The sequence below is a fragment of the Sus scrofa genome, chromosome 4, assembly GCF_054392235.1.
Source record: "Sus scrofa isolate SSC_HxYL_T2T_F1_AM1 chromosome 4, Sscrofa_HxYL_maternal_Yorkshire_Landrace_v2.0, whole genome shotgun sequence".
NCBI lineage: Eukaryota > Metazoa > Chordata > Mammalia > Artiodactyla > Suidae > Sus > Sus scrofa.
In genome coordinates this window covers 85361382-85382935 of record NC_139386.1, presented here as the reverse complement: position 1 = coordinate 85382935, position 21554 = coordinate 85361382, and the positions used below count along the sequence as shown (strand labels likewise).

The 21554-nt window shown below is 34.4% G+C and overlaps 1 protein-coding gene across 7 annotated transcripts in view; it reads right to left on the bottom strand.

The window, feature by feature from the left end:
- KIFAP3 (kinesin associated protein 3) overlaps positions 1-21554 on the bottom strand; it is a 184048-nt gene that overhangs the window by 59566 nt on the left and 102928 nt on the right. For all 7 annotated transcript variants that reach the window (XM_021089424.2, XM_085022446.1, XM_005663106.4 and 4 more), the window contains 5 exons: positions 14318-14418; positions 6791-6899; positions 5140-5252; positions 4571-4736; positions 3728-3853 (listed from right to left, as the gene is read on the bottom strand). In XM_021089424.2, coding sequence (XP_020945083.1) covers positions 3728-3853; positions 4571-4736; positions 5140-5252; positions 6791-6899; positions 14318-14418 — 615 coding nt within the window. The remainder of the gene's footprint in view (positions 1-3727; positions 3854-4570; positions 4737-5139; positions 5253-6790; positions 6900-14317; positions 14419-21554) is intronic.

Below are 21554 nucleotides of genomic sequence, written 5' to 3'. Positions count from 1 at the left end.
AAGTTTCTGGCTGTGATAAGGATGTATTAAAGAAATATATATATACATATATATATACACACACATACATACACACACACACACACACACTATTTTTAGAAATACTTCAAATATAGAGGCATTGGAGTTATATCCTGTGGTGCAGTGGGTTAAAGATCCAGAGTTGTCACTGTAGCAGCTCTGGTTGCTGCTGTGCTGCAGGTTTGATCCCTGACCTGGGAACTGCCCCATGCTATAGGTGTGGCCAACAACAACAAAAACATGGAGGCATTATCTTTTTAAAAAAATTTTTTATATAATGATTTTTATTTTTTTCCGTTATAGCTGGTTTACAGTGTTCTGTCAATTTTCTGTACAGCATGGTGACCCAGTTACACATACATGAATACATTCTTTTTTCTCACATTATCATGCTCCATCATAAGTGACCAGACATAGTTCCCAGTGCTACACAGCAGGATCTCATTGCTAATCCATTCCAAAGGCAATAGTCTGCATCTATTAACCTCAAGCTCCTAATCCATCCCACTCCCTCCCCCTGGCAACCACAAGTCTATTCTCCAAGTCCATGATTTTCTTTTCTGTGGAAAGGTTCATTTGTCCCATATATCAGATTCCAGATATAAGTGATATCATATGGTATTTGTCTTTCTCTTTCTGACTTACTTTGCTCAGTATGAGTCTCTAGTTCTATCCATGTTGCTGCAAATGGCATTATTTTGTTCTTTTTTATGGCTGAGTAGCATCCCATTGTGTATATATACCACATCTTCCTAATCCAATCATCTGTCGATGGACATTTGGGTTGTTTCCATGTCTTGGCTATTGTGAATAGTGCTGCAACGAACATGCAGGTGCATGTGTCTTTTTTAAGGAGAGTTTTGTCCAGATATATGCCCAAGAGTGGGATTGCTGGGTCATATGGTAGTTCTATGTACAGTTTTCTAAGGTACCTCCATATTGTTCTCCATAGTGGTTGTACCAGCTTCCATTCCCACCAAGAGTGCAGGAGGGTTCCCTTTTCTCCACACCCCCTCTAGCACTTGTTATTTATGGACTTATTAATGATGGCCATTCTGACTGGTGTGAGGTGGTATTTCATGGTAGTTCTGATTTGCATTTCTCTAATAATCAGGGATGTTAAGAGCATTGTTTCAAGTGTTTGTTGGCCATCTGTATATCTTCCTTGGAGAAATGTCTATTCAGGGCTTTTGTGGAGGCATTACCTTTAGATGACCATTAAAATGCATTATGTTAAAGAATTTTCAAATCTACGTATGTATAACTGATTTACCTTGCTGTACTAACAACTCTGTAAGTCAACTAGGCTCTAATAAAATTTAAAAAAATTACAAGTTAAACATTTAAAGATTTATAAGACAAAAATGGGCAAAAGACTTAAATAGGTGCTTCACTTTATTAGCCATATCTAATGGCCAATAAACACAAATAAGTACTCAATTTCATCTATTATTAGGGAGATAAAAATTAAAGCCACAATAAGATACCATGCAAAGGTTACAATTAAAGAGGCTAGATACCTAAATATGTTGGTGATGTAGAGTAATTGGAACTTATGTAAACTACTGGTGAGACTGAAAACAAGCACAACTACTTTGGAAAACAGACTGGCATTATTTCTAAAGTCAAATATACACGTACTCCATGACCCAACAGTTCTACTCCTAAGTATGTGTCTAACAGAAATGAGTAGATATGTTTACTAAATGAAATGTTAAAGAATGTTCATAGGGGAGTTTCTGTCATGGCTCAGTGGAAATGAATCTGACTAGTAACCGTGAGGATGAAGGTTTGATCCCTGGGCTCATTCAGTGGGTTAAGCATTGCCATGAGCTGTGGTGTAGGTCACAGATGTGGCTCGAATCTGGCATTGCTATGGCTGCGGCAGAGGGCAGCAGCTACAGCTTTGATTCGACCCCTAGCCTGGGAACCTCCATATGTTATGGGGGTGGCCCTAAAAAGACAAAAACCAAAATAAAACAAAACAAAAAACCCAAGAATGTTCATAGGAGAGAATTAGTTATAATAGCCCTTCTATGTTAAAAATCAAAGAAACACTCAAAAACAACCACTGTACCATCAATTAATAGTAGAAAGGAAAACAGTGGTAGGTTTATAAAGCTATAGAAAGGAACATACTTCTATATATAACATAGATAAATCTCACATTTATAATACAGGGCAAAAGAAATAAGATTATAAAAAGTTGAAAACCACATGAAATTAACTAATGGGTGATAAAAGGAAGGATATAAACCACTTAAAAGAAGGTGATAATGACTGGGAGGTGGCAGGAGAGGGACTTCTAGGTGCTGGTAATGTTTTATATCCTTATGTGAGTGGGAATAACCTGAGACTGCTTACTAGAAAAATTCATTGTGCTATAAAAACTTACAATTTGTGTATATTTTTCTTTACGTATGCTTTGAAAAAACACTTAAAAATAATACAAAATGCACATATATTACAGCTGGTATAGGAAAGACTGAGGTTAGAGAGTCTTTCAAAGCTTTTCACATTCGTATATTTAACTTCAATACTAATTAGCTAGTTTTAATGTTTATCTGCTATAGATGGAATTGCATTCCTCCAAAATTTATATGCTGAAGACTTAACTCCAAACGTGCCTTTATGTGGAGACAGGGCTATAAGGAAGTAATTACGGTTAAATGAGGTCATAAGGGTGGAGTCCTAATCCCATAAGATTTGTAAATTTACAAGAAGGAATACCAAAGCACTTGTGTGTGCTCACCTTCTTTCTCTCTTTCCCCATACCCCCCTCTCTCTGTCATAACAGAACAAGAGGAAACATCAAGAAGGTAACCTTATGCAAGCCAGGAAGAAAGACTGTGCCAGGAATCAAATTGGCTGGCACCTTGATAGACTTTCTTGGCCTCCAGAACTATGAGAAAATATATTTCTGTTGTTTAAGCCACCTAGTCTGTGGTATTTTGTTATAATGGCCTGAGCAGACTGAGGTCCTAGCAAACCTGGCCCTAAGAGAATACTATTAGAGTCAAACAAATTTTGTATGAAATAAGGAAAACAGTGAACCCTAGCACCTTAAGAGCAATACAAAAGTAAGGGAAAGACTATCTAGGCCTTCACTGTCCAATACTGTAACTAGAGTCATTGTGATAATTAATTTAATTTAAAATTCAGGTTCTCAGTCTCAACAGTCATACTCCAAGTATTAAACAACCATATGTGTTGGACAGTGCAGATAGAGAACACTTTCTTCACCACAGTGAAAGTTTAGAGAACAATAGCATAAATGGATATAGGAGGGAATATGATGCTTAGAATTAGCTTTCAAGTAAATTTTTCTGATTATAAATTAAGATATTAAAAAAAGGGTTTGCACAATTCAACCAACACAAAGCTCAAGAGAAAGAAGAAATGACAGAATAGTTGTTGTTAAAGGCTTGTAAGAGAGGGTACTGTCTATAAAATTGTGTCTATAAAATTGGTCCTGAATCACTTTATAGCAACAGTCTTAACTTTGCAATCTAAAGCCATTAGATATTATGCTATCGAATCTCATATAAGTATATTTAATTCATTTTCTTAACTATGTAATTTGCCATAAGATAACTAAAGTAACAAGATAAATATTGCATGACTGTCAATACCATATTTAAAAATCCAAAGTCATAACTTGTTTATATATTAGCATAAAAATCAATTAAGATAAATTATAATTTACCATTTAGCAACTCAATAAGTGCAGGGATTATCCCAGATTTGGCTAGCAATGCAGCACAAGAGTCATCCATTGATACAGTTCCAATCATTATAACCACTTCTAAAACAAGGTCATCTTCTGCAGCACCTAATAAAGTCAAATCACAGAAAGTTTTCATTGAAATATCCTAATACAAATCCTTTTATATTGCCAAATTCTAATTCACAGAAAAGATACTGAGAATTATTAAATCAATCCTTAACATGCTTATAAATTTGTCTTTTTTTCCAAAATTTCAAGTTCACTGATGATAGTTCGTGGTGGCAAGGGCAGTAGAGAGGTGGGGAAATAAGTCACTGAAAATACAAATGAATGACAATGTAAACAGAAAATAGAAGAGTCCTTTGAATGGCTCAAAGAACTTTCTGTGTGCATGTGAACTCATGTGTAGAGGGGGATGGTATCTGACAATTTTAAAAAGGCGGGATAAAAAAAAATAAGAAGACAGGACAGAAAAGAGAAATTAAGAAAACAGGAGTTCCAGTCGTGGCGCAGTGGAAATGAATCCGACTAGGAACCATAAGGTTGCGGATTCGATCCCAGGCCTTGCTCAGTGGGGTTAAGGATCTGGCATTGGCGTGAGCTGTGGTGTAGGTTGCAGACGCGGCTTGGATCCTGCATTGCTGTGGCTCTGGCGTAGGCTGGCAGCTGTAGCTCTGATTAGACTATGGGTAAAACTAGAGGTGTGGGAAGAAAATGTGTTCCTAGTATAATAATAGTAACAAAATACTGCTCTAATGAGCTTACCCATAACAGAAAGAAATAACTTAATGATTATATAGAAGTTAACTACTTAGTACAGACCTGGTTTTAGTTTATCCTTGAGGTACGGAACCAGCTTATACTCTTTTAGAACCAATTCCCAGTCTAAGTCTGGAATGGTCAAATTTGCAAGAGTTCCTAAACATTCAATCACAAACTCTTCCTCTTCATCATTAGAGATCTGAGCTGCAAGGTCCCCAACATAATCCTGAATAAAAAAGAATTTTAGTACAAGTTTAAAATGACTTCTGTGGAAGAAGAATCAATCTAATAATTTAACCCATAGGAGAAAAAGTATTAAATGTGATTATTTTGTTTTAATAACTTTGAGCTATACTGCTAAAGGGAGTCTCTGGTGAACTGCTTTAAGGCAAGAAAACTGGAGTGAGAATAGAAAGGTTAGGGACTGGAATAATAAAACAAAACGACATTAAAATTTAAGTTGAGATTTCTAGAAGCTAAACTGAACAAGTAAGGGGATAACAGAAGAGCCAACTTGGGTTGTGAGTTAGTATTTAACAAGAGCACAATAATAGGTTTATTTCCAAATGTAGCACTTTAAAGCTTCAATTCTCAGGCTACTTGAGAAGAAAGCCAAAAACTATACTTACAATAAATAAATTTTTAGTTGGTCCATCATGCTGGGAAATGTTCCTAATCATTTTCATCAGCAGTGGATCCTTGAACTTCAGAGCCCTCTTCATGAGCATCTTCAGTCCATTTCCTATAATAAAAACCAAAAAACTCCTCCAATAAAATTTAGGTTTATTTAAATTTAATGGATTTTTAATTTGCAGGTCTCAAGAAACCCCAATCTACACATAGCAAATGCATAAATCTTAAGTGTAAAATCAATTAATTTTAATAAATGTATGCTGTTGTGTAATTCATATCTATATCAAGATGTAGAGTATTTCCATTCACTGCAGAAAGTCCCCTTGTGCCTCTTCCCAGTTGATCTTATTTCCCCAATACAATTATTTTTCTTCTTTTCTCCTCCTTTTCCTCTTCCTCATCTTTCTCTTTTCCTTATTTTTTCTTTTTAAACACAAATTAGCTTTGTCTGTTCTAGATTTTCATTAAATGAAAACACACAGTATGCGTATGAAATATGTACCACAAATTTTTTATTTTTTGTCTTTTTTTTTTTTTTTTTTTTTTTTGCTATTTCTTTTTGGGCCGTTCCCGCGGCATATGGAGGTTCCCAGGCTAGGGGTCTATTGGAGCTGTAGCCCGGGGCCTACGCCAGAGCCACAGCAATGCCAGATCCGAGCCACATCCGCAAACTACACCACAGCTCACGGCAATGCCGGATCGTTAACCCACTGAGCAAGGGCTGGGACCGAACCCGCAACCTCATGGTTCCTAGTTGGATTCGTTAACCACTGCGCCACGACGGGAACTCCAAATTTTTTAAATGTAAAATTTTTTTGACCCTCAAAATTTTATTTCTCAGAATTTACCCTAAGAATACAAAAATGGAAACATGAAAGATTCAGAGAAATGAAAATTACTACAGCATTGCTTGTAACAGAAAAGAAGTAGCAGTAAACTATCCCAAATAGCAGACTAAAGTATGGAAAATCCTTTAATGGATTATTTTGCTATTGGCAATTATGTTTTGTAAAAGTATTTAATCACATGGAACAACATCCAGATAGTATTTACTTTAAAAAACATGTCACCATATACAGAGAGAACCCCATTTTAATTTAAAAATATGCAGAAGCATTGTACCAAAGTTTTACTTATGATTATCTTTGGATAGTGGGAGTAAAATTTAACTTTTTTCCTATTTACTCATTTGTACTTTTTATAATGAACATGTATACTTTTCAAATAAGAAAAAACTATTGCACACACTCTGAAATATCATAATGCATGACAAGTCATGTTATGAAGATACTACAGAAACAAATAGCTAATACATTTGTATTGGCTCTTATATTGTAACAAATCACTCTGCAGAAAAAAAATTTTATTTCGTCTAGAAAATATTTTTAAAAATCAAATTTCAGTTAAGGGTAATAACTGACCAAATGATTTATAAAATGTTACTGAAGGGTATGTGTTTCTACTCATGATGTAAGAATATTCGGAGTCTATCTGACATTTAAGAATTATAGCTGTAATTTTAAAAACTGTTTAAAATAGGATTTACATGTTTACCATAATTAGTAAATAATTACTGTTATTATCTATTTTCCATCATATTCCAATGCCATATGATAGAGGTTATCTATGAAGCTCAAAGGCACTAACCTTCACAGATAAGCTGTACATTCCTTTTGTTAGCAGCAAGATTAATGCAGAAAGAAATGAGTTCCAAGTCAATTCGTTCATCCGAACATTCAAAGAGCATCTTCATTAACTAGCAAGAAGTACAGAACATATTTTATTCAAAACCCCAAACACACAAAAAACCAAAAGCAGTGTTTTATCACATGTCACCTTATATTGTGTGTTGGAAATAATACAATTACATTTTCAGCACAGAAGTGGTTGGCTTTCACTATTGAATAACTTAATGAATAAATGTTTAATGAACTATTAGATGCTTAGCATTAAAAATAAAGTATGAAGTACAGAGAAGAATATAAGAGAAATATAGATAAAGCCTTGCATTCAAAGAATTTAGAATATTGCATGGAAGTAGAGCATTCTGAGCAAAGAAAATAGCTTTTGTAAAGGTTACAAAGCAGGGACAACCATCATTCTTCCTAGAAACTAAAAGAAGGCAAGTATGGCTGGAGTGTAGGAAACTGGAGAGAGAAGCATGTAAAAGCCAGATCATGCAAGGTCTTGAAATACATGTTAAGGATTGGGGGCTTCATTCTAAGGGTAATGGGAAAACATTAAAGGCATCCAAAAAGCAAAGTATAAGGATAAGATCTGTGTCTCAAAAAGGTCTGGCCAGTGTAGAAAATAGACTGGTTAGGAGAAAGTGACAAAACCATCCAAGGGGCTGGAGGAGTCCACGTATGATGATAGCTGCCTAGACTAAGTAGGGCAGTGGGGATAGAGAAAAAAAGGATCAGAGATATATTTAGGAAAGAGAATCAAACTGGGATTTAATAACTGACTAGATGTTGGTTCAGGGAAAGGAAGGGTCAAAGATGACTTCCAGGTTTTTGCCCTGATCAACAACATGGATGGTGGTGTTAACCTTTTTAGTAAAGGAGGGAAACTAGAGCAGGAGAAAACTTTAGAGGGAGGATAGTAATTGTGGTTTTGGATATGTTGAGTTTAAGATGCCTAAGTGATAAGTCTAGTGCAGAAAGTAAAAGTTATAAACACAATCCTGAGTTTAGAAGAAATGTTTGAAGGTATAATTTTAGGAATTGTTATTTATGGTTGATAACTATGAAGTTATGAGAACTATGAACCTATGATAACTATAATAACTATGAACCTATGAGGCAGAGTCTAATTTAGGCATGGGTATAAAACACAAAAAGAACTGTACTTAATGATAAGAGCAAAAAAGGATGGGTCTGAGAAGCAGCAGACAGAAACGCATCAAGGAAAAGGTAGGCTACCTATACCATTTAGCAGTAATCTAGATCTGTTATGACAGATAACTGCTACATAATAAAGGAGAAATGAACAAATCTTATGCTACAGTTTTGAAAAGCTAATCTACTATTATTGGTAAGTAGCAAATTAATTCAGTGTATATTATATGAAGATATTTTTCCTTTTTTAAAAGATATTTTTCTTAGTCAAACTGCTAACAACATATGAAAGTCAAATCCTAAAATTTATAACCTAAACATTTAATCTCAGGGCAATACCTTTTTAGATCAACATGCCTCTGTAGACTAGTTAGACCCTATTCTATTTAATCTTGTTATAATAATTCTCTATATTAGTTCCAAATGACTTCTAAGTTTCAAAAAGGATACATGGTCAACACACAAAAATCAATCTTCTTTCTATGTACTAGTAATGAACTGGAAACCAAAAACAAAAATCTACCAAACAACTGCTCTGAAGTACACTTAGATACAATTCTAACAAATATATATATATATATATATATATACTATTTGTTGAGAATTACAAAACACTGTAACTGGTGATTGGTTGGCAATGTATCATGCCTTTTCCCAGAGAGCACAAATGTTGCTGCTAATGGAATTTTTTAATCACTAACAATAATGTTGCAGAATAAAAAATTTCTGTCAAAGATAAAATAATCTTAATTTATTAGATACACATTTAACAGATTTTGCTATCTATATACTAACTGCCAATTTAAATTACAAATTACTAAAAATGTAGGTAACAGTCCTCTAACTAATGTAAATACATAGTATGTTTTCATACTCTAATTAAAAACCTACTATGGATTTCTTCAAAATTTCTGATACAAGATGCTTTTTTAAAATAACAAAAATCTGTTTATTACACCAATGCAATGCTTAACAAGGCAAAATATCGATTGCTATTTACTTGAAATTAACCTTGTGGTATGAAATTTGCCCTTAAAAATGGTGTTATAGGTGATGTATTAAAAACTGAGGGGTTTGTTTTGCTTTCTTTTAAAATTTTCCATATTAAGTCCAATGGTGAAATATTCAGGAGCTAGCTTTTTAAAAAATAATGCATGGTCTGAAATCTTATCCAACCCCATATCCCCAAATCAAGATAAATTAGGACTCAATGTGAATGAAATATATCATGATACAGAATTAGTTTTTCATAATAAGGAAGAGAAACAGTTCGATTTTAATTAAAGCATTCACATTTAAAAATAATAGTTTAGATCAAACTCCATGTGTAACATTGTCTTTAATTTGACTGCTACCCATAACACTTCAAAAGTAAGTGTAACTGCTGACAACTAGGAAATATTAAAACTAGATTTGTTCTGTTTTAACTACGTTCATTGTCATCTTTTACTAATTTAACAGGAAGGCACTAAAAGGGCTTTATCCTGTGCAATGAAGAGGCAATAGTGTTCAATCAGACAAGTCCCATATTGAGTATCAGATACCAAAGACCCAGGACTGAAATCACTGTGTCTAGACTCTCTGGCACCTGACTTCACTTATTTACCAGTGACCAGAGGCCAACCCCCACAGCTCTCTGTATTCACATACACCTCTACCGCCCCCGTCCCCCTACTCAAACATCTTTGAATGATTATGGCAGAACTTGCATGCCTCAGGAATCTCTTCTGACTGGCTACTCCCTAACTCTGCTGTTTGAAGTGATGCTCTGGTTTCTGAACTTCAGCAGATAATGGCAGGCAGGAGCAAAGGGGGCTGTCAGAAAGGACGTTTACCAGCATTCAGCTAAAAAGAAGCATGTAGATCAAAGAGGGGCCAAACAGGACAACTGTGGTGGAAAACATGTGGATTACTATGAAGATTCTTGCACAATGTTCTAGGGTAAAATATTAAATAATGCCATGACATCATTACCTAAACATGTACTTTGATTGGCCATTCTATTACCAATAAATACCTTTATAAGCATCTGGATGGCATTTGCACCTATTTAAAGCAAACACGCATCTTAGAGGTTTAAATAACAATGAACTGTTAATGTGTACTTTTAACTATTATTAGAATACAACCATTAACTCCTGGTTACCCCCAAGTATGCTTACCTGAAACAATGTACCCACTGAGACCATTAAGATCATATATAAAGACTTGCCCTGGCCCCCAAATTTTACAGAATAGTGGCATGGTAGAGAAACAAAAAATAGAATATACTGGACAATTAGAGGCAATAAAGTAAAAAAGAAGCAAAGCAACATAATATCAGGAGAGACTATGAGGCATATTGAATTTATAACAACTACTCTGAATGCTAAATAATTTACAAAAGTGAGCTCTAATACAATTATAGGTTTATGTTAGAGTATCTCATAATCTATTTCCACAAAAGTCTAGATCATTAGGAATGAGAAATCAGTTGGAATTATTTTTTCACCCAAGCAATCATGATTATGTACTAGATACAACCTCTTTAGGTTAATCTAATTTATGAAATACTATTTTACAAGCACAATGTTATGACATTGATAATTTAGACTATTAAAATTCTGATAAAGAAATTTTTAAAAATATAGGTTATCCTATAAAACACATATAAGAAATAGAGTATTTAAATTGGACTCTGGTTCCAAAGTAATAAGAAAGATTTGATACTTTACTAATGGCACCTTATTTTTGTACAGTGTTTCACTTTATAAAGTTCCTTTACATATATATCTTCAAATATAAAGAATGTGACCATACTCTTCATTCTTTATGATCACTGAAATGAACATGAATGGACAATGGAACCACTGATTTCCTATGTTCAAAGTTATTTTAAGCTTCTCATTTGAAAAATTCATTTGTAATACTTGACAATATTTACTAAACAAAAAGTAATATTCATTTTTTTTTTTTTTTTTTGTCTTTTTAGGGCTGTACCCACAGCATATGGAAGTTCTCAGGTTAGGAGTTGAATCGGAGCTGTAGCTGCCTGCTTACGGCCACAGCCACAGCAACACCAGATCTGAGCCATATCTGTGAACTTCACCACAGCTCACAGCAATGCCATATCCTTAACCCACTGAGTGAGGCCAGGGGTTGAACTTGTGTCCTCATGGATCCTAGCCATGGATCCTAGTTTCTTTACCGCTGAGCCACAATGGGAACTCCAGCGTGTATAATTTCAAAGTGAACAGAGTATTATATTAACTCTAACATATTCCAAGCCTCAGATATGGCTTTAATAAGTAGGTTAATCAGTTGCTGTCACAAATGAATTTAAAGCTTTGCTAGCATTGTAAACATTACTTCAAGTAGCCAACACTTTGAAAGGAATATCTTTTTAATTCCCGAAGGAGGCTTGGAAATTCCAATTTAATCTCAGATTTGCTTTTTATGATTCTTTTATTTTACAATGTAGTTTTTACAATGCACTTTAACAATTGGCACTGGGTGGCAATCAAACCATGTCAACTTTTCCCCAAATATGTCAAAGTTGAACCTTATAAAGTACAAGTCATGGGTTGGATAGCATTTTTGGTACAAATATATTCTAGAGTAGCATCTGGTTTCTCAAAATATGGCCTCATACTAAACAGTTTCAGAATGCATATGATATAAATTGATAATATATCCTCAGGCCTGAGTTTTTAAGAAGAAAACATAATAAACAGAAAACACTGATCACTGAATGAGTTTTGGAAGATTCCATTCATGAAATACAGATCATAAATGTTCTAAAAACCTCACTGCAGAAATGTCTGATGAGAGAAAACTACCTGGCAAGGCAACATGCATAAATATTATCCTTGAAAAGGAATGGGAGAATTTTCTACCAAGTCTTCAATTGCAATAATAATAATGTCTCAAAAGTTACCTAAATAAGCTCATGTTTCTAATTATTTACTTAAAGTTTTACACTGTATGTTTGAGATTATATGAGAAGGGTAACTCCAAATTAAAGATTTAACAACTAAGTTTTCCACATCTTCTTATTTTACATTTATTTCTCTTTTATGTTATTCTCTTTAAAATCTAATCTGGATAAAAATAGTCAATCTAGGCAAGAATATTATTCTTTTATCATTGCTTTCCATTTCATATCCTGAAGTCAATGAAGTGCTGACACTGAATGGGATTTGAAAAGGAACACTCTTTGAAACTGCAAAGTAAAACCCCTTAGAACATATGGAGTAAGACTGTAGTAAATCACCTGTAATCTCCCTTTGACATGGCTACTCTTTTATTGAAAACGTGTTTGACAAAGAGTTTGGTTACACTTTGCATGGACTATAGTCTGATATGCATTATCTCTATAAGAAGCCTTGCCTTGTGAGATAAAATAGGCTATATAATCTTTGAAGGATGTCTACTTTCTACAGACAAGCATAATTAGTTTATCCCCTGATACAGAAACCTAAGAAATCATCCTTGAGAGTTTATAAATTTTTTAAATGCATGTTAATAAAGTGTTAAAATTCTGGAATAGCAAATTCAATTTTTAGAACAACAGTTTTATTAATTTGGGATGGACAGAAGGATTAATAAGAATTAACAAAAAGAAAAATTATGTTTTTTGCTATATATTATTTGTCAAAATAATATACACTTAATAACTTATATGAGGCTAATAAGGAATTGCCTAGTAGGAGTCTTAAGAGGATTACTTTAATAAGTATGACTATTTACAGTCTTCTAGAGTATCTTTAAAAGTGGTATTTTTACTGTTATTACATGCCCTGCAATTTTGCTTTTTTTTAGTTTAGAAAGCCATTTTATAAAAAATATTAAAAATCAGCCCAACTAGTGTTCCAATTATCAGATAATATTTAAATTAGTAGAGCCCAATTTAATAAAAGATTAATGGCACAATAATGATTCTATGAATGTAAATTCCCTAAAAGTAAAATCATGTATGCATAGTCTCCATCCTTATAAAATAGGTCATGAAAAACAAAATCACTAAACTCTTTCAAGACAAATTTAACATATGAAATATATCAGGAAACCGAGTCACAGTAAAAAATCTTGCTTGAGGACAGTGCTACAAAAATAAAAAGTATTTTGATGAAGCATTTTCCCATCAGTGAATGCAAAGCACTTAAAGCCATCAACCACAAACAAAATTAAAGAGCAAATGACAAAGTTGAGAGACATCTGTAATATGACAAAGAGTTACAACAGTTATTATACATACAGATCTTATTTATTAAATCCTAAAATATTAACATGCCAATGGAAAAATTAGCAAGGAACATGGATGATTTATAACATAATACAGATAATATACACATGAAAAAATGTGCAACCTCACCAATATTCACAGAAATGCAAATAAAAAGAAAGAGAGACACTCCATTTTTAAAGAAATGATAGTATCCAGTGTTAAAAGTGAAATGCTAGTTGGAGAAGACGCAAGTCTTCTTAGAAGGTAATTTGACTATACTGTATCAAATATGCTCATATCTTTTGACTTAGTAATTCTACTTTTAGGAATTTAAACTAAAGGAAAAATCAGAGATATGGGAATTCCCACTGTGGCATAGCAGAAACAAATCTAACTAGGAACCATGAGGTTGCGGGTTCGATCCCTGGCCTTGCTCAGTGGGTTAAGGATCTGTTGTTGCCGTGAGCTGTGGTCACAGATGTGGCTTGGATCCCACGTTGCTGTGGCGTAGGCCAGCAACTGTAGCTCCGATTAGACCCCTAGCCTGGGAACCTCCATATGCTGAAGGTGCGGCCCCCCTAGCCTGGGAACCTCCATATGTTGAAGGTGCGGCTCTAAAAAGAAAAAAAAAAAAAATCAGAGATATGCATAAGCTTTTACATACTATGATATTTATTTCACATTATTTCATTTGCTTATATATGTCTACTTACAACAGTTTTTATGTGATGAACTAGGAAAAAAACATAAACATACAATTTAACAATGTTTAAATTATGGTACATTTATGCAATAGAATATTACACAACTATTATGAATACTTTTTGAAGTAAAAAGCAAAAAAAAAGCAATATATAACTACATATGACATATAATTCCAATATAATATATTATTTTTTAACTATGTAGAAGAAAATGTACCAACATTTTAAATGGTTATCTCTGGGTTTGGGATAATAGTTTTTTCATTTTTATACTATTATATACTTTCCAGATTTTACATAACAAATTCATATTACTTTTAAGAGGGAATTTTTAATGAAAAAAGTTACCTGGCAAATCCAGAGAGGAAAGTAAAAAACACACCTTTTTGAATGCTTTTTTAAAAAGAACACTTCACCCACTCACCTGTGGTATACAGTCAGTGTATGCAAACATTGATTTAAAGCGGTCATCCATGCTTATGTGGTAAAGAACACACATTGCTATTTGTTTGTAGTTTTCATTGCCTGGAAATAAGAAATCATGGACGTGGTAAGATTTTGTACTATGCCATGCCTTGCATGGAATGATAACAAAGAAAATTTTTTTTTGTATAACACACTCAAATTAATGCTTTAAAACAAATTACTGAATCAAAATACACTTATATAACCCTAATTTAGAAAATACTTTGAGCTCCCTATTTCAATTCCAAAGTTTGGAGCATACTATCTGTGAAACCATCTCTAAATCCCAAGAGATCATATATATTGTATAAAGTATACTTCTGAAAAAAATTAACCACAAACTTAAGAATTAATTGTTTTCAGGAGCCCAGATTTAGCCATTGGCTTTCCCATCCTTCCTGTTTTACCAAAATATGTGATTAACACATTTCATTGACAGTGCTAATGTGTAAGAAGTAGTTTTTTAAAAAAGATACTTAATTCCTATGAATCAGAAACTGGAAAAATAAAATAAATGACAAAATTAGATTACTATTTGCAGCATTAAAAGAATATACAGCCATAAATTGCTAAAAGGTATAAACTAAGCACAGTCTAAGAACTGTCTCAGAATTTTTGAGGTAAGATTATTTTAATTTTACACACCATGAAACTAAAAAAAGAAAAATTAATGGTATATCATAGACCTGGAAAATAAAATGGGACATACATTATGCAATCTTACATACTTTCAGACAGACAATATTTTAAGGACCTATTTATGATCTTAAAGTCAGTGACAAAACTTGGGCTAGAAAAGTTGTTTAGTTTAAAAGTTTTAGCTAAAAAACGGTATTCCATTGGGAATATTTGGAAATTTTGGGGCTCTGAGAAATCCTTGGAGGTATCTGGAGTTAAAAAAATATATATATATCAGGAGTTCCTGTGGTGGCTCAGTGGGTTAAGAACACGACATATTGTTTGTGAGGAAGCAGGTCCAATCTCTGGCCTTGCTCAGTGGGCTAAGGGTCCGGCTTTGCGGTGAGCTATGGTGTAGGTCACAGATACAGCTCCGATCTGGTGCTGCTATGTGTTTGTGGTGTAGGCCGGAGGCTACAGCTCTGATTTGACCCCTAGTCTGGGAACTTTCATATGCCACAGGTGCAGCCCTAAAAAAAAAAAAAGCCCAAACCATCTGTCAAATAAATTTTATCATCTCCATTTCAGATGGGGAACGTTAACACAAAGAGAAAAATACGCGCTATGCAGCTTTTTAAGTGTCTGAGTAGGAATTTAAACATAAGTTTCTCCAATTCCAAAATCTTTACCAGAGGTGAAGTCATATATACCAAAGGTATATTACAATACCTCTCATTTTTATATCATAAGTGAAATGGTTTTTCAAGTAAGATATTATTATCAGGTATAAAAGACTGACAAATACTGACATACAACAGAATAAAACACTTGGTTTTTTTCTGGTCTTTTTTCATCTTTTCTAGGGCCGAACTTGCGGCATATGGAGGTTCCCTAGCTAGGGGTCTAATTGGAGCTGTAGCCGCTGGCCTATACCAGAGCCACAGCAATGCAGGATCTGAGACACGTCTGTGACCTACACCACAGCTCACAGCAATGCTGGATCCTTAACCCACTGAGCAAGGCCAGGAATCGAATCCACAACCTCATGGTTCCTCGTTGGATTTGTTAACCACTGAGCCGTGACGGGAACTCCAAAAACACCTTTTTAAAATAGAATTTTTTTTTTTTTAAATCAAGACTTCTGCTTCCTTTAAAAATGTTTGGTTAAATCCTATTTTCTATGGATTTTGACATCAATGAAAAAAATGACTTCTTGGGATAAAATAAAAATAATAAAATCCAGTACATGTTTGTCAGATGAATACATTACTAGTAAACATTTTCAGCTTAACTAAAAATCTATGAATTCACTAACATATGCAGGAACTACATTTTATGTGAAATAATTATTTTGATATTTTATATCTTTTTTCTATGGCATTATAATTAAAAAAAATTTACAGAATAATAAGTCCAAGTCAAATCATTTTAAGTAAATGTTGGTCTTTTCTAGTATCTGAAAAACTTTACGGCACAATCTATGGAGAAGAGAGAAGCTGAATTAGAGAGACAAGCTCTAAGGATAATGACCACAGACTTAGATAAAAGTTAAGATATAATAATAAAGGGGAAATCACTATTTAATGATCTTAAGATTAAGACTAGTTAAGTCAGAAACACAAGTCAGCTGTAGGAAATACAGTATTCTGTAGAAAATACTAAGTATTCTGAGGTGAGCATTTCATTTGGAGGGAAATGCAATGCAAAAAAATGTGCCAATTTTTACTCCAAAACAGAGAAAAGCAGAGACTGAGTGTTCTTAACCCCAAGGTTTTGCTCTTGAGATCAGAGCAAAACATTGGGCTTGAGCTCTATCTAAGAAAAGACTCAGAGATTTTAATCACATTTTTACACTGCTGAAGGCTTTTTTTATACTTACTGTGGTATAAAACACACTTGCCATGGGGAAACAAATCTTTGCATAGATTTTTCATGGTATGTAGATTCAAAATGAAAAATTCCAACTTTATTCTCCAGAGAGGAAAGTTTTCCATAGGCGTTTGGTCAGATTATACTCACAGTATTTAACTTTTTTTCTGGGGACTAAGATATTTTAAAATCTTTTTGAATAAGGTCCTATGGAAAACTCATATTCTGAAGACAAGGGTCTCTTTCCCTGCTATTCCAGTTTCTTTCTATATGTTGTTCAGCTGTTGTTCGGCTCCAGTCCCATGTAATTTTTTTTTTTTTTTTTTTTTTTTTTTTGCTTTTTAGGTTCGCACCCGTGGCATATGGAGGTTTCTAGGTTAGGGGTCCAATCGGATGTGTAGCTGTTGGCCTATGCCACAGCCACAGCAACACCAGATCCTAGCTGTGTCTGTGACCTACACCACAGCTCACGGCAACGTGGGATCCTTAACCCACTGAGCAAGGCCAAGGATCAAATCTGCATCTTCATGGATACTAGTGGGTTTGTTAACCACTGAGCCATGACGGGAACTCTCTAGTTCTATGTTATTTTTACAAAATATTATTTGAGGGCATTTTCTCTATCATAATGAATTTACTGAAAATAGAATTCCAAGTTATACAATTTACTAAATAAATGGTAAAAGAAACAGAGAAGTCAATAACCATAAATTTTTTTTTAACACCAAAGTCAATCATCCAACATATTAAAACTCAATGTGGAATAAGGAATGAAATAGGAGTCTATGTTTGAGGACAGTCTGTCTATTGCTAGTGTCAATAAAGGATTCTAAAATGCAACGTTCTAAAGTAGTACATCAATTCATGTAAGATTAAAGGAAAGAAAGATTCACATTTAAGAGATCTGTACTCCATAAAAAGGGTAACAAGGAAGGTCCTTCTAGAGCTAATGATATATAGATATATTATATGTGATTATATATGATATATAGATATATGTATATATACATTATATAATATAGATGGTATATTACATATATAATTAATATAGATATATTATATATTATCTATGTGTTAGTTCCAAAGGATAACACAGGATAAAGGGTATGTGATGGAATAAAAAATCTGGAAAAGAGTCCTAAAATTATAATAATTTCTAAAAAGTAGGTGAATAATATAGGCAAGGAACATCTCAGGTACAAAATATATTAATGTTTTTTTTAAACAGCAAAACTAAATATCTAGTTTTGGAAAGCAGGATGACTCATTCTGCTGTCAGTTCTAATTCTGCCCTTGTGTGCTTTTTCTTTCTCCTCTCCCCATACTTATGGCCAAATGTGAAAGCTCCTTGATCTTCTCCCATACCTTCCCAATTCTTCTTTATCTGTGATCTTCTATTAAAAAATTTTCTGAACATGTCCCCAATTTCCCATAATCTTCACCTAAAATGATTATCATGCCCAAAAGTATGCTAAAACTAAAGGACTAAAGGCAACAGAAGCTCTAGGGAAATAAGGCTATCCCAAAAGATCAGTGTATAGCCAATCTTTTTAATTACAATTCTTTGAGAGAAGGGAAAAGAGAAAGGGTTAAGTGAACAGCGATAGTTGCCACTGCATATTAAGCATCTGTTTTCTCATTTAACCCTTGTAACAGCTGAAGAGGTAGGCATTAACTTTGATTTGGAGATAATGACATTCATTAAGGTTATGAATCCTTCAAAAGGAAACACAGTTTTGAATTTGAGATTCAAACCTAGGTCTGACTACAAAGCCTATGTGCATATACTCTCTAAATAGCCTTCCAAGAGGCAGCAGAAAGGGTGAAATAAATAATGCCAAATAAACATAAATTATTATCATCATTCCTCAGTGGCACAGTACAAGAAGGAAATGTAGTTGCAAGAGACTCTACGGGTCTGAGGGTTGTGGAAAAAAAGGTGGGGAGATGACAGAAGAGGGGAAAGGGGAGATTAAATGTAGAAAAATAATCAGTTATTTATCAGAGGACCTGTGCCCAGAGGCAGTAGGTTCCAATGGATGAGTCATCTTTTTTTATGGAAGGGGGTGTTTTTTTTTTTTTTTTTTTTCCCAGCCGTGACTGTGGCACACCGAAGTTCCAGGGCCAGGAATCAAACCCACACCACAGCAGACCTGAGTCACAGCAGTAACAACACAGGATCCTTAACCTGCTGAGCCACCAGGGAACTGCGTTAAAATTTTGACAGGGACAAACTGCATTATGCCCCAAGCAGTTTAGGGGACTAGATCTATGGTAGTTCTAAAACTCTCTCTCAATGAATTGGGCAAGAGGAGCTATCAAGCAGTATTTGATTTTATGAGAAAAACAAGGTGCAAGAGGCTTAAAAGTTGAGTAGAGTGGTAAATAGAAGCAGTATATAACACTGTGGTTCAAACTCAGGCTCTAGAGGCAGACTGCTTGGGTTCAATTTGTGGCTCTGCCACTTACCAGCACAAATGGGCTTTTGGATGCTATTTAAACTCTCTGTGCTTCAGTTTCTTCATTTGTGAAAATGGGATAACAACAGTGTCTTTCTCAGAGTTGTTACGTGAGGATTATGTCCAAGTAGTACTAAGTCTGACACAAAATAAACTGATTCAATAGGCATTACTTTTTTTTTTTTTTTTAATGGCTGCACCTAAAGCATATAGAAGTTCCCAGGCTAGGGGTTGAATCAGAGCTACAGCTGCTGGCCTATATCACAGTCACAGCAATGTAGGATCCAAGCTGCATCTGCGACCTGGACCACAGCTCATGGCAACACTGGACCCCAACCCACTGCGCGAGGCCAGGGATCGAACCCACATCCTTGTGGACACTAGCAGGATTCTTTTCTGCCACACCACAACAGAAACTCCCAGTAGGCATTCCTGAATATTATGTTGACTATAACATTTTTGTTTTACCAACAAAACACTATTATCACAGTCCCCATGTAGATATAGATATATACTGTCTGTGTTTTTCAAGATTTGACCATAGTTAGAGGTAAAGTCGTTTTAGTAAGAGGCAGCCAAGATTTCTCCGAGATGAGCTACACAGGGTTCACAGGTATATTCTGAGCCTGTCGCTGAGCCACTTGTCTTTCTCATCTAGTCGCTTTCCTAGAAAGCTCTGCTATACCCAGAGTAAGGGCTTAGGAGAGCCACCTCATATTTCAAGGCTCCACTCAGTGACCTATATCTGATAAGAAACTTTCATCAGACTTTCACTCTTACAGGGTTATAAATCCCTTAATCAGGACAAAATCTGAGAAAAGAAAATAATCAAACTACAGATTATTGTCATCAGTATGTGTTCTTCCACCACCTCTACCACAAACCCATTGTGAACCTCTCTTCCTCTTCCATGTTTTCTTGTCTGTCACAGAACTTAATTTCCCTCATGGAGTGGGGAATGGTTGTGGAAGTGATGGGCTATAAGAAGATGAAAGGAAACAGAGCAAGAAGTCTGGGGACACAGGAACAAACCTCACAGTTAGCTGGCTATATTACTTCATTTACCTTTAAGTAGCATGTCCCAGGCAAATAAAATCTAAAGGTGTTTCCTCACTTGTTTGGGCTGTGCACACTTGAACAAAAGAAACTGGAATATGATTAGAACTACATCATAGATTTTTTTTTCCCTTGAGGCAAGTATGAAAGGAGGTGATGACAGATCTAAGGGAAATATTGTACTCAGAGGTCTATATAACCCAAGTTGCTGAAATGCCTTCTAGATTTTACCTAGGTAAAGGTTCCCTAGAAATCAATTAATTGATTTATAAATATCCATAAAATTGATTTTCCTCTCATTTTGTATTTATTAAGGGAATGAAAAAGGATATAAACTGACACTTGCTCCTTTACTCAGAAAAAGATGTAAATATTTCATAAATGATCTTGTTACCTTGATTATTCTAATTCATATTTTATTATTACAAATCACATATTTCCATTCTCCTCTAAAGAACTGCAATACATAAATGAAGATTACAGTATATAAACCACAGGTATCTTATTCACTGAATTATAAATGATTATACAAGTGATTAATTGCTTGATAAAAACACAACTAAACTTTATGGCATCTAGCAGATATATGACGGTTGCAACAAAAGACAAAGTATTGTAGGAGAAAAGTGACTACTTGGAAGGGGAAGACGTCTGGAAATAACCTGAATTCATCTCTTCAAACAGCTGCACACAGAAAGTAGAGGCTTTCTGGAAGCCAATATTTACTATTACTTAAAGGCTAACTTAAAGATCACATAGCCATTAAGAGAGATTAAATGGTCCAAGTAAAATTAAAGCTTATCCTTTATTAAGAAAGCTAATAGTCTTCTTTATTCATTGGAGGAAAAGATACCCAAGTTCTTAAAAAAATAAATCTAAAAAAAACCCCTTGCATATCCTAAGCAAATTTGGGGCTGGGAGGTATGATTTTCCCATAAGAATACATGATTAAGAACCATAAACTCCAGCTAACCAACTATGATTCCTCCACATCCTACAAATGGCAGACATTTCAAAAAGGCTCCTTTAAGACTTACAGACATCAATTATTCTCTAATGGCATCCCAAGTTAAAACAGTCTGCCAATAGTCAGTATTCTGGCATAGTATCAACGGCTCTGTGATTTTTGAGCAGAGCCATGAAAAGACTGAATATTTTGAGAACTAGGTCCTTAATGACTAGAGGTGGATTAGT